Below are 18,298 nucleotides of genomic sequence, written 5' to 3'. Positions count from 1 at the left end.
AAATAATAATTATAATAATAAACATTTTATAAGGACAGCTTGCGGCCAGTCGCGCTGGTCGGTAAATATAATACTATTATATGTAGGTAAGATAAAAAAACGGTATTAATACGGGACAGACTTGAAAATACGGGACAAAAAGCGTCCTGAAAGAAGATTGTCAGGACAACAGGTAGGACATAAAATTGAAATAAAGGACAATCCTGAATAAAACAGTACGTATATGGTCAGCCTAGTTTAATATATTATGCGCATTCGTACGTTGGCTTATTCTCCCATTCAATTGATCGGTAACGTACATAATGAACATCACGACGACGCGTGTGTTTGGACGTCGTTGTTAATTGTTAAGTAAACAAGATTTAATGATTTCAAAAAATTACCGAAGATTTATAACTTCTTTATCTAATACATACACGCAGTAGATGTTGTGAATAAATAGTGATTATTTTTATTTTTTTTATCCCTACATTTAAACATCTCCTGTAGTATGATTTACAACAGTAGAATATAATATAATAATAATTCACGTCAACGGAGATAAATCAATTCACCATATTTTAATATTATTTTTAAATCGACCACCCATATATCGTCCGTTTCGCTCTGGGACGCCGATGTTTTTATACTATTAATGTCTCGTATTTTAATATATAGAAGATAATAATATTATCGTTGCTGGAATATATCATCGTATTGTAGACTGCAAACGTTCATTCTTTTACCGGTTCGTGTAATTTATGAGTGTTTATAACGCGCAAGTTTCCATGCATCAAGGTATTACGACGATATTCAACTGTTGCACTTTTATTCGAAGCTATATTACTGCGTATTCAACCTTCATCATGATAATATAATATAATGTTTTGTGTTTGTAGGTTTCATTCGTCTGTTTTGATCGAACAAACATTTATACAGAACCGTCAGTCCGCGGGCACGCTCAGCGGATATAATTTGTTTCACAGTATACGTATAATAGCTAGGTATGTGTGTGCGCGTGTGTGTGTGTCATTTTGAATATTTTCGTCTGCAGAGATGAGGTCAGGCGTCTACGATGGCCTAAGATATGACAATAATGTGGATTTAAAACGAACGTCTACGTGTATATACGCTCGAAATAGTATAATACGAACACTAGAGAAAAACGGTTTAGCGGACGATTCGTCTGACAACGTCTAACGGGAATTTTATTCAATTCTATAACAATACAGAAAACGATTAATTTTTTATTCAATTTTACGTGCTTATACGTTTTAGAAAACTCGCTGCCAGCGATCAACCATGTACGTTAATAAATTACGGACGTCGAAGATGCTCAACAGTTTTCGGTCTCGGAGCTCGTACGGCCAATCGTAATAAAGTACTTGCCCAGAAGTCGGCGTTTTAACCTAACCTAACTCGCTGGAGTTCTTGTGTTATAGTATCCGTGAACGATGTACAAGGATTTCTCCCGAAGCCTTCGATAAGTCTTCTACAATTATCTTTGACCGTATATGCGCAGGCGACCTCTTCGTAAACGCGAAGCTTACACGCCGGTGCCGATTTTCTAGGTCAGTAAGTTTGGATTGACATCATCCGTGGTTTGACGTGATGCATATAGCTTATAGGCTTACTAGCTTATAATTTAGTTCAATATATAAAATTAAAAATTGTTTTTAATTACATAACAAAGCTTTATATTGCCCACTTATCTTTGACCAGATCACCCACACCCGTATAAATAGGTAGGTACATTACTTTAATGTAGCAGTTCTCAAACTTTTTTATTCGCGGAGCCCTTATGTTTTTAAAAAAAATTACGAAGCCCCAATAATCAGAAATGTCTATTTGAGACAACAATAATTCATAAAAATGATGTCAATTTTAAATAATTTGCTTTTATTTATTTTTTCTGAAGAATACGAATATATAAAAGTTATTTAATTAATTTAATAGGAAAAAACAACATAATATTTTAGTAATTTATAAATTTTAATATTTATGACATTAATTAACGTGATCCATGATGTTGACTATTTTTTGTTGATCAATATTTTAATATTTGGCTTGATAGACGAGAGTTGAATGCGCATGTCTGCTTCAGCATTTAATTTATTACCATATTTGGTTTTCATTGATGCATATGATGAAAATCTGGTTTCACACAGATATGTTGTTGAGAAAGGAAGAAGTGCTAAGATAGCTTTTTTAGCCAGAAATTGATATTCGTTAGTAATATGCTACTGCGCCGAAAATCTGTTAATGATATTTTATCAAATAAAGTTTTTAAAGATGAATCGGTAGTCATTTCAATAAATTCTTCATACTCCGTAATAGATAAATCTTTGGGCTTATCTTTGATTAAAAACGGAATTTTAACCCAATTATATCGTTGAATAAATTCTATATCCTTATTTTATCTAATTATATATTCTTTAGGGGGGGTAGTTTTTTCTTCAAATAAAACAATTTAAGGGATGAAAAGGAAAATGAAAATACAATTTTGTATATTATATACAATTAATACATGTTTTATAATATTCAGTAAACACTTAGGATTAGATCTTAAAACTAATTTTTATTATAGTTCATAATCCATCATAGGTATATTATAATATATTTTTATAAATGCAACAATTACCGTTTTTACGTATAATTAATTAAATAATATTATTAGGTAATCTATATTTACATATAACTTATAAAATTTAGATTTGTTTTGGTTAAGATTAAAAATTACCTTTAAATATTTTACAACAGATAGGCATTACTCCTGAATCATGATAATAAAAAAAAATAAAAATAAGAATATTTTGATGAAACATATATATGTCCGCTATCTAGTGGCTTAATAGAGTAACGTGTGGTGAACCGACAGACGGGTAGAAAGCTCAATAAAATTAACAAGATGACATTTAAACGTGAATTTTCATGCGGTGAGTTATTATCAAAATACATTAACATTATGATATTCTAAAACTATCATTCGATTAAAAAGTATTTATCTACAGTAATTTAGTTGCAATTATATATATTTTAGTTTTTATTTTTAAACTGAAATGTTTAATAAAGATATATTATTCCCGTATCATGATAGTACGTTTTCAACTAAATAAAAACATATTCTTCTTTATTCAGATCAGTAGTATTATTTGAGTTCTTTTAGAAGTGCCAAAATTTAAGTAGGTTAATTTTTTGGCAAGACCTTTGCTAGCCGTTTCTTTCCATTTTACGTAATTTTACAGAGGAATGATTTTCATACCCATAAAAATGTATAAACTAAATTTGCATGTTCTCATAGACGTGCTTAATATTATTTACAAACATAAAATGTCGAAAAGGTTAGCTTTTATTATTGACAAGATTGACAAGGGCTGTTGAGACTTGTTGCTAGCCGTTTTCATGTATTTTTCATTGTATATAATTTTACTGGGGAAACATTGTCGTACGAATACGAAATAACCATATTTGATATTGATATTAGGTATGTACATAATATATACAGTGTATAGTGTGTACTATTATTATAGACCATTGTCTATCAATGACCATTACTGGATCAATATTAATATCCCGGAGTATATAGAGCATTGTAAAACCATTAAGTCTCACTTGACCAGTACTCAATAGTATTTCGAAGATATATTTTATTACGATACAAAGTGGAAAAATATACCCCTCTCAAGTAGTTATTGTGATTGGTAGTGTACCTAATTATTAGTATTTGTAATAACTTTAAGATTACAGGAGATAAATCACGATAGCAAAGAAAAGCACCTATGTTATTAAGTTACTTATAGCTATCCGGCGTATGACAGCGTTTTCGTAGTATAAATGTCTTATTTTGATGTTTGTTACATAGTTTTTACATTATAATAAATTAAAACAAATAGTTCTCTTGATTTAATATTTCATTTGCAATTAAAAAACTAATTAATTATTATAGTAATGTAGAATATTATGCAGAATAGGGTGTGAACGAAGCAACAGCGATGATATCGCTCAGTTTTAATATTATAGCTGAAGAATAAATATAATGACAAGAATTAATATTTTTATGCAAATTAAAATAATAAAATTAATAGTGAAATTGACTGCGTAACATTTAGGTATTATAAATTAGACGCAATAATACATATTTTTGTATATTACATAGGTAGTTAAATAAATAGTCCACGCAGTTAATTATTGCATTATTTTCATTATTATTATTTAATATCTTAAACATAACAATATATTAATACATCTACATTTTATGTTTTCTTATTACTAATTTAATGGTAACAATGAATATTGACTATAATATTATGATAATATATTGATAATATTGTATATTAGACAGACAAAAATGTATTTTCGTTCTCATCAGGATTATTCTTATATCATAAATGTGATGAATGTATTAAATTAATATTATTTTAAATTTATTTTATATATTAATAAATTACGTCAGGGAATAAATTAAGGTTACAATATTTTCAAATGCATAATAATAATAAGCAATTTTGAACTCATTAATATTTTAAGTAAAATTAAAAATATTTTTGGATGAAAATGTGCTTTTTTGTATAGAATGTGTTTAATTAATTTTTTACATATTAACTCATTTAAGTTTCATATTTAAATATTATCTTTGTAAAAAATGCAAACAAAAATAAGAATAATATCTCCCTCGTTACTTGATCTTACATTGTAAAAAAAAAAAACCAACAAATAACAAAAAAAAGTTGTAGATTTAATTGTTTTGTATGAGATTTATTTTAATAACACAACCCAAAAGTATAAGTTGGTTAATATTACAACATTAAATTATATTATAAATGTATAATAGTAAGAATAAGAACATTTTTATGAGGGCATTTAAAACAGTAACAAAAACAACAACATTAAAATGTTGATGATAAAAATAGGTATACATAAAAATTAAAATAATATTTTATCAATACAATATAATAATAATATATAATAATTTAATAATACGTACAACTAGTACAAGAATCAATATAATATAATAATAGCTGTGGTATAGGTCCTACATATCACATTGAATAGAATCTTTAAACAATGTAAAAACTTAATATTTTTTTATAAACAATCTGATAATAACTCATGGTTAAACTAAAAATGATACTTATGTGTTAGGTTTTAAATTTTAACAGGTAAGTCGATACAGGTGCACCTATTAGGAAGACGCTATAGGTCCTTAATTTGTCTGTGTTAAAAAAATGTTTCACGTGGGCAATAAATTATAATAGTATGAAAGATATCATATTTTCATAACTAAAAGAAGACTACTTTATCTGTACAATATGCGTCGTAATACTGAAAAAATATTGCACAAAGTTGCCTTCTTTTAATAGCGAAAATTCGGTTTCTTAAAAGTTATAAATATAATTTTAGATCTTTCGGTTATTTCTAACGCAAAGTGGTTTTTTAAACTTTTTTTTTATGATCTTGTAACATTATTACTTAAACATTAACAGTGTTATCGAAGTGAGAAAATTTTTGAATAATTTTTAAAATTTTTATTTTTCTTAAATACTTATTTATTAAAATCTCTTAAAAAACGTGTGTTTAATAACCAAATCCACTGTTTTACAAACCACGTTTAGAATACCTACCTATAACAAGATCGATTTTATTTTTAAAATAATGATATTTTAAATGTGTTTGTTCCCTTAGAATACAACGTTTTAAACCAAAACATATATCATTACCTACTATTTCAAATCAAGGTGTAGGTGTTACTAATTAAACGGTAAAAGGTATACGATATTACTGTAGTACGCCGAAAATTCATCTTTGGCTAATTTTGTCTGATGAATTGGATGACATTTGAAGATTCCTACTGCAGTATATGTAATGCATATACATATAACTGATTATGAAAATACATTCGTTCGAAAGCAATACGAGTATGTGTGTTTAAAGTTTTATATGCGCATATAAATAACTAGTTAAGGCGGATATAGTTACCCAACGCTTAAATAACATTATTATTTTATATGCACTTCGCTTGTCTAATTTAATTTTATATTTTACACACCTATTCGTACATAACAATGTTTAATACTGGGTACTTACAAGCACTATTATTTTAAGTAACTTTGGGACCTCATCATCGTTTTGGAGTGTACAGCGCTAAGTTGCGTAAACGTTCGTTCATTACATCATGCCGGTCCAATAGTATAATATTATATAGTTCGTTAAGGTGGGCAATATTTTATCTTTTGATTTTAGCTGTTCTACTTCACTTTATTTTCGGACCATTTTATTGTTTTTATACTAAAATAATATAACTTGGTGCTTAGTTTTATACTAACGCGTACGTAAACTAAATCGTCAACCGTAAGCCGTTTTTATGGGTAACATTTTCCGTTTAGAGTATTTATATATATCATAGTTTATTATATATGCCTATAGAAAGAATTCTTTGTATTTTTTTTTTTTTTTTTTTTTGAAACAAAAACGTTAAGAGATCACAGGTTTTGATTTAAAATTTTTAATTTTTAGATCTATTTTTTATTTTATTAACATGTTTTACTGTTGGGATTTTAGATTACGTAATTTATTGAGCAGTTTGTAATGATACGAAAAGACCAATCGATCGTCTGTATTGTTAAAATATTATTTAACTTATTTTTCGTTATGCACTTATAAAAGATCGCTTGTAAACTTCGATTTTTAAAACAATTGATGAACGGGAGAAGAGAGTCATCAATGTTCTCTCAAATACTAAAAAGGTAATTATGGAATATGACAAAAGATGCAAATATAAAGTAGCACATACATCTTGATTATAATAGGAACTACTCATTGCAGGAATATAGTTATGATACAAAATGTTAACAATGTAAAATACGAGAAAAAATTTGGCACATAGTATATACTTATATAATACATTATTAAACAATAATAATAATAATAAAAAAAAAATACATATTATTATTTATGCCTTAAAATGTACAGGTCGTTTAAGACATTCACTTACCCGATGGATATGGATTTTAGAACGTTGGATACAATCGCCATGACCGAAATGTTAGTAATTAATATACATTGAAATTATTTATTGACATAATACAGTATATTTTAATCTGTAGATAATTAGGTATAAATTCGTGTATTGAAATTTAAACGTTATTATATGTAAACAATATTATTTATTAGTATATCAGGAAGTACCTATCGTAAATGTAGATATCCAGTCAGCCGTGACTAAAACGACAGTAGTCATTGTATCAGTCATTATAGCCATTATAGAATGAAATGTTATTTTCTTGTGCAGGAATCGTAACAATCAATTGGGTGTAAATGTAATATCCGACGTGTGGATATATTGAACAAATAATTAATTACACTACGTTGAGATATGTACTAGTAATTAGTAGTTAAATAACGGTATTTTCGATTATATTATTAGTATGACAATAGTAAAAATTAGGGTTCGGATGTCAATAGCCCTAAAACTATTACAATAAATGAATTTAAAAAGTTAATTAATTAACAAAAATACACTTAACATTTTTAAAATTACTTTAATCGTTTATTTATTTTTAAATTAATAATTACAGTTAAGTTAACAAGTATACAAAGAAAATAATATTATTATATTAAAACATTAAAATACTCCATACTTTTTTTGACTGAAATTTGAAAACCGAATTTTGTCCGGAAAAAATTATCACGAGTATTAGGGTTAACATGGAAAGACCCATAAAAAGAAATATTAGGTAATTACTACGATTTAAATTAATGATATCTAATAGCGGTGACAATCTGTATTGTTTTTAATGTCAGTAAGTTTAATATTACACATATATGAGAAATAAGAGTTTATTGTACACTTACATACTTCTACTCGGGTAAGGTTTTATAGGACATTTTTTTTATTTAGTTATACGAGGTATTATATTTGAACAACGTTTCATTAACTCGTGACCTTCCTTTCAGTTGAAATAGTGGAAATTGACGTGTACATAGATAATTAAAAAATCAGCCTTAGAATGACAACAATTGTAGAATGAAAATTTATTAGAATTTAGTATTTTAAACTTTTATAGGTACAGTTTTAACTATAAAATTGTTTCAAACAAAATACAAATAAAAAAACGATCAACATCCGGTCCCTAGTATTATAATACTAATGTCGGTAACTTTTGGATTTAAACTCTTGGTTTGGAAATCATGTGAAAAGTTATAAATAATCTTGAGTCGTAATACATTCACGCTGAGAATTTCGTTTTTTTTCTGCAGGAAACGAACCATGAATAATAAATATAATATAATATAATAACAGATTTTATTAGATCGTTTATCGCGCGCAGAGGTGATTTCTGCAGCGATTTAAAGGGTGAGAGGGGGGGGGAAGGCCTCGTGTGTACACGATCATCGGTCATGACGTCGTAGTTATTACAATACTTGCGAGTAAACCGAGCGGGATGGACTACAATAACGATGCTCGAACGAACGAACGGAAAATCGATAAAGGACGTTTAATTACGCGTCGCGTTTGATTCGCGGGCAGGAAATGCGCGTGCAGTGAGGATTAGGATTTTCGTGATTTTTTTTTTCGTCATTATTTCGGTGCGGTTCTAGGAAAAACGAAAACGTCGACTAGATCTACACGTATTTACGTACCGGCGACGACGGCGGGTAAAAAAGCGAATAACGGCAAATCCGAAACGGTCAAAACCTTCAACGCGGAAACAAAACGTTCACGTGCGCGACACACGGGTTTCCGGCCTACAGGGTACGTTTTCGCCGGAGGAGCGTCGACTGCAGCGGGCGCGACGGCGAGCGATACGCCACCGCACGCCCGTCGTTCCGCAGTTCGACGACGACGCGGACGAAACGCGCACCTGGCGAGACGTTCGAACAGCGGTGCCGCCGTCCCGCACCGGTAACCGCGGTGCAGGTATGTACAATAGTTAATATTAGAGCAGCGGACACAACGCGCGCGTGCGGACGAAAATAACGACAGACATCGCGCGCCGTTACAAACGATAATAAGTGGCAATATTATATCGTCGTCGTCTGACAAACTATTGGTACGCGTTATACCAACGAGGGCATTCAGACTGAGATGCTCGACGGCGAACGAGGCAGGTCGCCGCGGGCGGTCGAATCTGCTCACGGCTGATGATCGACGGACGATACGCATCATGGAGCGACGCCACCGACGATCTCGCTCGCCACGCGGCGCGCACGCACCGACGCCGCGCCGCCGCCGCCACACGAAGCGGTGCCGCCACTGCTGCCGCCTTGCCGTTGTGCTTGACCGCGGCGGCGGCGGCGGCGGTGACGACGGCCGTGGCGGACGCGGACGACACGAAATCGCACCCGCCGCCGCCGGTGCAGGTCTTCCGGCGTTGCCGGTGCCGGAACGACGCGTCCGAGCTGAGCACCACGGTCCGGTAGCCCTTGCAAAAGCACCAGTCCGGGTAGTGGGTGGTGAGTATGCGGCGGAACGCGTCCCGGAACTCGGTGTTGAATATCGAGTAGATGATCGGGTTGAACGCCGAGTTGGAGTAGCCGAGCCACGTGAGCACCTTGAACGCGGCCTCGGGTATGCACGTCTTGCAGAACGCCGCGATGATGTTCACGCAGAAGAACGGCACCCAGCACAGCAGGAACGTGCCCATGATCACGCCCACCGTGATCGCGGCCTTGTGGTCGCTCACGTGGTACGGCGACGTGTGGTGGTGCACGGCCGTCAGCGTGGTGGCCGACGACGCCGCGGCCGTGGCGGTCGTGGTGGTGGTCAGCGGCCGGGTCACCGCCCGGATGCTCTGCACGTGCTTCTGCGCGTACCGGTACAGCCGGCAGTAGATGCCGATCATCACCACGCACGGTATGTAGAAGCTGATGCACGACGATATGATGGCGTACTCGGGCGTCAGGTCCAGCGCGCACCTCATGTACTCGGTGTCGCCCGCGTGGAACACCACCGGCTTGGGCGGCCGGTGGATGCTCAGTATGCAGATGGGCACCACCGACACGAACGCGGCCAGCGCCCAGACGCCGGCGATCGCCAGCAGAGCGTTCCTCCGGTTCAAGTACGTCGTGTACCTAGAGACGGCCACAACAGAACAAAAACAAACACATACCGGTCATTAATATTGTCCGTCACGCGGTACAGCGCAACAGAAATGATGTTTTTAATGTTTTTGACGTGTGTGATAATAATGCTATGTCTTATGTGGCTGGGGATCGTCGTTCTGTCGATTTCTGTGCGACACCTAGAACAGGGGTGGGCAATTGAATTCCGTGGGGGTCCAGAAAATCAAAAAAAAAAAAAAAATTTCGAGGGCCAGTAAAATCTAAAAACTCAGATATTATTATAGTTAACAATTTTATTGTTGTCGCGTTATCGCAACTATTATTGTAAATGGCAACAAACGATAAACGCCATCGCAATCTCTAAACACACCGTAAGACAGATATAAAATATATAATATTACGTGTGGGAAACCAGCATTATCAAAAAATACATTTTTTGTGGTCCAATTATTTTTTCTTCGCGGGCCGCCCATTGCCGACCCCCGACGGAGAATGTTACCATGACGTCATGAGCGTTTTGTGTACCTAATGCGTGTGCGTCGACCGGTGCAGGGGAGACCGGTTACCGAAAATAAGCGATTATACGAACATTATCGGAGTCGCGGTGGCGTGTGATATAGTAGTGACAGTGACATTATAGGTATAGTTCGTCGTATAGTAATTATTATTGTTTTGACGATAAAAATAACCTTTTCGATTCTTTTTTCAACCGTATTTAGCAGAAACGAGACGTATACATATGTACCGATGTATCTGCACGAAGTGTATCTACTCTTTGTTTTATTTTTTTGATCGTTTTTTAACTGCACCATATATACATATTAATGACTCGATATCGTATTATATTTTGTTATTGTGATCGCGTGCGGGGTTAAATTATTGTTATCCGCGAACGCGCTCGCTCACCCGTGTAGTCCTTCAATGACGCGCTCCTTTGAATTCTAATTTTTCCGAATTTTCGAGTACAATTATACCACGTTATATTATACACTGGTTCAAATACCACTCACCGGTTTTTTTCCCTAATTTATCGCGAGTTAACTGTGCTCCTCATACAAAATATGTCGTCTTTTCAAGACTGAACTACTTGCTTTTTTTTTTTTTTTTTTAATTTGTCAAGTAGATTATTTTTTAAAACGTTTTGATATTATGTACAATTGATAAAAGTCTGAACGAATAATTCGTGATCTTTAAAACTTGACGTATTAAGGACGTATACAATAATATTATGTTGATGTACTAATTTTAGGTAGTCGTTTATAGTTTTTCACGGCGTAGAAAATAGATTTGAAATTAAATGATTTTCGTACTCATCATACGACTTATGGGTAATCGAAAAACTTTCACTAACATTTTATATGTTCATAGATTAATATAATATAAAGTATAATTTTATAATTTTGAAGAAAATGCTTCTTCTTAGTAATTGACGGTAAGAAATTGCGGCTTTCATTTGAAAGTTGAAGTTCAAACAATTTCTTTACTTGAAAATATGGTAACTAATTAATATAGTATAATTTAACTTTAAATTCCAAAAGTCAGAATTCAATAAAGTATAAAAGTTGAGTGAATATACTTTGGTATCTTATATGCATAATAATTAAAAGTTTTGTTTTAGGTCAGATAAAAGATACATATTACATAATTCAATAAAAAAATAAATTTATAATGCCTCTATTATATTATAATTGGCTGACACACGATTTCGGGTTTTTATATACGGAATAAATTTAAATTCCACTGATATTAATATTCACTACAATATAGTATTTTACTTAACTCATCTAGATAAGAGATATACACAGATATATTATATTAACCTGTTTAGTGACACAATAAAAAACAAATAGAAGTTAATTAGAAATTGATAAAGTGAATAATTGCCTCACTGCGGAGTTTTCTAAGTTCTAAATATTTATAAAATTTAATTTAATTAAAATCAAATTTAGGTGCCTGATAAAAATTGAAACATAAATTTGTGTTAGGTATAACAAATAGAAAATTAAAATTAATAGTGATAAATCTTTACAAGTCACTTTCATACTAAAAAAAATCTCCCCAAGATTGTACTCAATTAATCATGAATTACATCCCTCCCTGTCCAAACTGAAATTAAATACTTAGGTATAATACTAAATAAGAGACTAACTTACGGCCCCTGTTTAAAATAAAAATAAAATCAGTTAACAACAGAATTCATCTCCTTCGTCCTCTCCTCAACTTCAAAATACCACTTCAAAACAAATTACTTATATATAAGTCAACCTGGTCTTATGGAATCACAATTTGGGGTCCTGCCAAACCTTCAAATATCAGGCCAATTCAGGTACTTCAATCAATTGCGTTGAGGTTACTAACTCACGCCCCTTGGTACATTTCGAACCTTTCTCTACTCAACGACTTAAAAATAAGTACAACTACTGAACTGACTAAAATAATGTATAAAAGCTTTCACTAAAATTTAAAATCACATACAAATACTTTAATATTTCACACGTTCACCGCCACCCTCCCTAAGCACCCACTGCACAGATTAAAGCATAAATGTTGTAGAAACCTATTAAATTAATAAAAATGGTGTTACCAATGAATTTCTTTCTCAAAACGTCACTCAAGTTATTTTAATTTTATGTTTTGTAAATATCAAATTCGCTTATTGTAAAAATTGTCTACAGATTGTGAATTGTCTAAAAAGAAATAATGAAAAAAAAGTATTACAAAACGCACAAGAATTCACGTTATTTTAATGAAAAAAAAAAGTGCTAGTGGAATTTGTAAGAAATAAGGTCCAAAGAGATAGAAATCCGTTGAATTTTCACTTGATTTATTATTTTAATATTGTTCTATTTCATTTAATGTGTTAATTATTCAGAATTTGAACATGTACTTGTCCTTTTTTGTTTAACTAGAAAATTAATTGAGATGTTAATATTATGTAACCCAGCGTTCACTACTCGTTGATTCTTGTTAACATACATGCGACGTTTTGTCGTAAAAAAATTTATCAAAGAATTATCTCTTTGTTAACGTAACCTTATCATACTATACTACATATAGAGTTGAGATTTTGTTGTTTTATAAAATACTAACAAAAAAAAAAAAAAACACTTAATATAAATAAAAAATAAAGCATCAACAATTCTTAGAAAAGTACTAAAAATTATTTTTTTAAATCGGATGAAACCATTTTCAGACCTTCTAATTTTGTTTTATTCTTTGAATTTAATAAATACGGATAATCTTTAATTTCTACGTATTATTATAATATAGAAATACTGAAAATAATATAAAACTGCAATGGTGACGGTTTCACAATAATGTGATACAAAAAAAACTTTGTCGCGTAGGTTATATTTTGAACAAACAGATGGCGTAGCAGATATATCACTACATTAAATAATAACAAAAGCTTTTAAGGGTATAAAATATTACGAAATTCCTGATGGTAAAAATTGACCGAGTCAAGTATTTGTCTTGCTATAAACACTGTTATTAAATACATGTATAATATACCTAAATGTGTTATAAATATACAATATTATATTGTATATAAAAAATACAATCACCTATAATAGTGTCATGAAACCTACAATTAGTTAAATATTACTTATATTGACATATTAATAATGAGCAGCGAAAAACATATTTTCTGTTTGTGATATCTATATACTTTATATGTAGCTAAATCAACTCAAAGTATATTTGACGATAGTTAATGCATTTTAATTGCATCAATATTGGATACATTACAAACTACGAAAAGTGCTGTTTGGTACAAATATAGCACTGTTCTTAATATTTGTTAGGCTCACATTAAAAATAAATACGAAAATAATTTTGAAGTTTAATATAAATTTAAATTTGCAAGTGTCTAAAATAATGTTAAATATTTTTACTGTTCATAATGTTCATATTAATTTATTCGAAATTAATACACTTAAGAAAAATTTTCCATCTTTAAGCAGAACAATTAATAGTGTACTGGTGAGTGTATAGAATTTTATTAAACTAATCCAAAAATGTCGTAGCAGTTGATATGGACGATTGATGATATCATCATATCTCCGAGATCCACATAAAAGCTGTGACCAGTGTGTGGAACAAAAAGCTCTAGGGTTTTTTGAATGTATTTTTTGCTTGAATTAGAAAATTATTATGATTACACTGATAACTATAATATTTATTATTGAGTTCTAATTATAAAATCACATTAATGAAATGCAACGGATGACCCAAGTTAACGATATTTTGGTTCCCTTTGAGGTTAAAAAGATGATGATTAAAAAAAAAATTATTTTTCCAATAAATGAGTTTTCTATCGATGAACCCTAAATTGTATTATTATGAGTAAAAATAGTTTAAAATGGTAATCCACGGTCGAGAATTTAATGTCAATCGATTGCCGTCAAAAAACTAGTTTTTAAATTATTAGTTAGTAGGTAACTATGTGTTTATTAAATTTTTTGTCTAATACAAGTACCTGTCGGCTTACCAATAAACGAATATGATCGTTCGCTATATTGCGTTTTATGGTATGGCAAGTAGAAGTTACGGAATTTGGGATATGTTATCTCGAAAATGTATGTATATAATCTTGTAAAACGCAATTGACTGACGAGTTTTACAATAAACCTACTGCAATCAACGAATAATTGATTTTAAAAAACAGATTAATCTGTAATTAAGTAGGTTAAGACGGAAAAAATGATATAAATGGTACAAGAAGACCACTGAAATATAAATACTGGTATATATTTAAAAATAGATTGAAAAACTACGTGGGTAATCAATGAGATGATAAAAATAAAAACGAAATTACACAATGAAAGTCAATACAAATCTCAGAACATTTTAAATATTCATTTTTTCTAGTTTCTTTAGTATAAATGTAAAGTAAGTTTACAATAGGTATATTAGGTATATTATTATACATTTTTTATTCTTTTTTAATTTAGAAAAATTTTAATTTCAGTAAACTTGAATAATGCTTTTTTCTGTGGCTATTAACTTTAATTCATTATGCACGATTCTCGGACCTTATAAACATTTTCCTACAATATAACTACTATAGTTTTTACAGTTAGGTGCTGTATAATGTATATTTCTATGAGAAATAAGTCATAATACATTATTATATTACATCACAATAAATTGTATTTATTTTCTGCTAGTATAAATAATAAACTTATCCCTAATAGGTGTATTTATTATAGCAGCGTGCAGATTTAAAGCACGGCATACTCTCGACATGTGTATAGTGTGATATAGTGTGCATAAAAAATAAAAATAAATTTTAGAAGTAAAAATATGCCTGGGGCCAGTATTTATCCGTGAAAAATAAGCTTAGTTAAAGAAGTAGACGAGTGACTAAACGAAGTTTCAACCCCGCTAACTAGCTATCAATAATATGATATATTTATTACTTACATAATATTATTATTGTTGTAAAACATCAGAGTATGTACTCATAAAATCTATTCACGCAATGTACGTTCGAGTATCGCGTAATTCAGATTGTATCACGGGTGGAATACGATTGAAGCGTAAACATTTTAAACACACACAGCCCTTTGAAGTTTGTCAATCATTGCCACTGCAAAACCCTCTTATTCCCTCAAACACGTATATATATATATATATGTATATGCATATTTAAATAAGCACTCACACACACTACTTGTCTATTAACGACATTATTACAATAGTGTACCTCCATGGAATTCAGAGAGTTTAGCGCTGTTCGTATAACGAGTTTAATATTATTCTACAATGCATATGTATATGTATAAGTATATGTCGATTTTATAGAAAACGTATTGTTGTAAATTAATATAATAACAGAATATGCAGATCTGACGGATTTCTTGTGATGTTTCGAATAAAAAATAACATACAATGTTACGCATTAATGCATATACGAGGTATAGATGATCTGTATTAAAGTCAATGGAAAAAAAAAATAATAATACGAGAATCCGGATGACGGTTTCGAAGAGACAAAAAAATGCAGACCATTGAAAATGAACATACTAGTAATTCTTAAGCCTTAAGCTTATTCTGCGAGAGGATCGGAAGAACGTTTGCAATTTCGAGGATTATAAGGGAGGTATTGCGGGGGCGTCTTTAAAATGCAAATGGTGTTTTACGAATGTCATGGTTTACTCTAGAGACGATATTTAGTCCCAAGCGGTCAGACATCCCAGACTATAATAATTTACTAGCTAGCTATAATATGCAGGCGAGCGTAAATAGTTATACCTATTAGGTATATTGTAATATACAACTGTCTCCGTGCTGTTTACAGGAATATTCTCGTGTTAGGACTGTTAGGAGAATCATGCGTAAAATGGCGTGTAAACTTTAACGTCTAAATAAACATTAAATTTACCAATCTCGGGGAAAAAATTACATGGTGGCCCACGATAATAAGCAATTACATTTTGTAAGCGTGAAGGGCGGCGTTTGGTTTAATGTATTATTATACTATTTAGGTATGCATTTACACATGCGAGTACGGCGACCGCAAAGTAGGGGTTTTGTGGCGCGGGTCCGTTTAACTGGCAAAACTGACTCGAACGACGAGCTGTATATGTTTTGAACTACGACAAACAAAATTAAAGCGGTCATTTGGAACAAATTAATTTATGAATTCGGTTGACAAATTGTGGAAATTGAATTTTCAGGAACAGAATATATTGTGATGAATAGAATAACATATATAACAGGTAGGTAATTTAATAATTAGTAATTATACATGTCAGCGTGTAAGTCAAAAAATACAACGCCACCGTTCTGGATAAAGTAATATTTCATTTTAAAATTTTAATGTTATGGCACCGTGATATAATCTTGTTTAGACTATTTATTATTAAGTGTTCGATTTTAGATTTACATAATATAATACTATCGCTATTGAAGTGTGTATTGCATTTACATTTTGGGATCACATTAATACTGTATTTGATTATATATTTATATAGTATTATTATTGGTATACAAAAGTTATATTATGGTTTACCTAATACCCATTCATGTAAATTTCAGAATATTATCTGGTTCAAAAAATCTGAATTGAAGGAAATTACATTTTATTATTATATTATTATACATTTTTTTTTTGTAAACGAGCGTTTATTATAAGATGTATTGAATAGGTAAATATATTATAAACGTTTGATTATAAAATACATTTTTTTGGTTTTGAAATGTTTACACGAGGAGGGAAAATGTATTTATTGATAGAATCACGATTTTAAGGTAAATTTGTACCACCTATCCACTAAAGTCTAAATAATATTATTTAAACATTATAATAATTAAACCAATTATACATAACGCATATAATATAATGCAATATAAAATATAAATTATTGATAGTATATTATTATTTTTATTTATTATATTCATTAACTCTATCTGTCTATTAGTGAATAAATCGATTTAGTTAGGTTAAGTTTAGAGTTATAAAAAGCTACGAGTTTGACATGCCTGACCCGATTGAAAATATTTTCTGAATTGAATTGACAAGAATTTTTATTATTATTATTATTATCATTAGGAGTAATCAACTTGACGTGATGAAAGCATATTTTATTGTGTATGATAATTGATAGTCCTTAAACTTATTCCACTAAAGGGTAGACGTTATTTTTTTATAAAGTAAATTGTACCTACGGTATATCGTTTTAACGATTAAAGTGAAAAAAAAATAATAAATTTAAGGTCAAAATGGCAACCACTTTTTCCAATTTAATTCCACTATCTCTAACGCGAATACCGGAGGTTACTATTCCCGTCACGTTCGTTCATCAACTTTCCTGCGTAATTGGGTTCAAATCAATGTTATACATCTATGCTTCGTCCAACCATGTAGCCTCGATACTTGGATACTGGGAGTGAATTTTAACACGTCAATATGATTAAGCAAGTCATCAGCAAACCTGTGGCTTTCAATTATGTTACATATTGCTACCAGTCGTCAATCAAATTTAACGATCGTATAACTTTTATGTACATTTTTATTCTAAAATCCGTTCGTAAAACGGTATCAATATTTCACCACATTTTACGATAGTTAAATAGATTTTTATATCTAAAAATCTGAAACTAAGAGTTAATTTACACAGTTAAATAACGAATTTGATTTACTTCCAATTAAGTTTATTCCAAATTTATTTGAGTTAAAAATTGTATTATTGCAATTTTTAATTTAATGAATAAAAATATAATATATTTATTTTATCATCACAAACAAACG

The 18,298-nt window shown here is 31.1% G+C and overlaps 1 protein-coding gene across 1 annotated transcript in view; it reads right to left on the bottom strand.

Annotated features, from left to right (window-relative positions):
* Positions 1–9,023: 9,023 nt before the first annotated feature.
* The window catches only part of LOC112601481 (dopamine receptor 1-like), a 210,825-nt gene continuing 201,550 nt past the window's right edge, over positions 9,024–18,298 (bottom strand). Inside the window, exon 4 of the mRNA XM_025349131.1 lies at positions 9,024–10,050. Coding sequence (XP_025204916.1) covers positions 9,024–10,050 — 1,027 coding nt within the window. The remainder of the gene's footprint in view (positions 10,051–18,298) is intronic.

Source organism: Melanaphis sacchari, unplaced genomic scaffold (genome assembly GCF_002803265.2).
Source record: "Melanaphis sacchari strain LSU unplaced genomic scaffold, SCAv2.0 Contig79_pilon_pilon, whole genome shotgun sequence".
Lineage (NCBI taxonomy): Eukaryota > Metazoa > Arthropoda > Insecta > Hemiptera > Aphididae > Melanaphis > Melanaphis sacchari.
The sequence above is the reverse complement of the archived record's forward strand: the minus strand, read 5'-3'. Positions and strand labels throughout refer to the sequence as shown.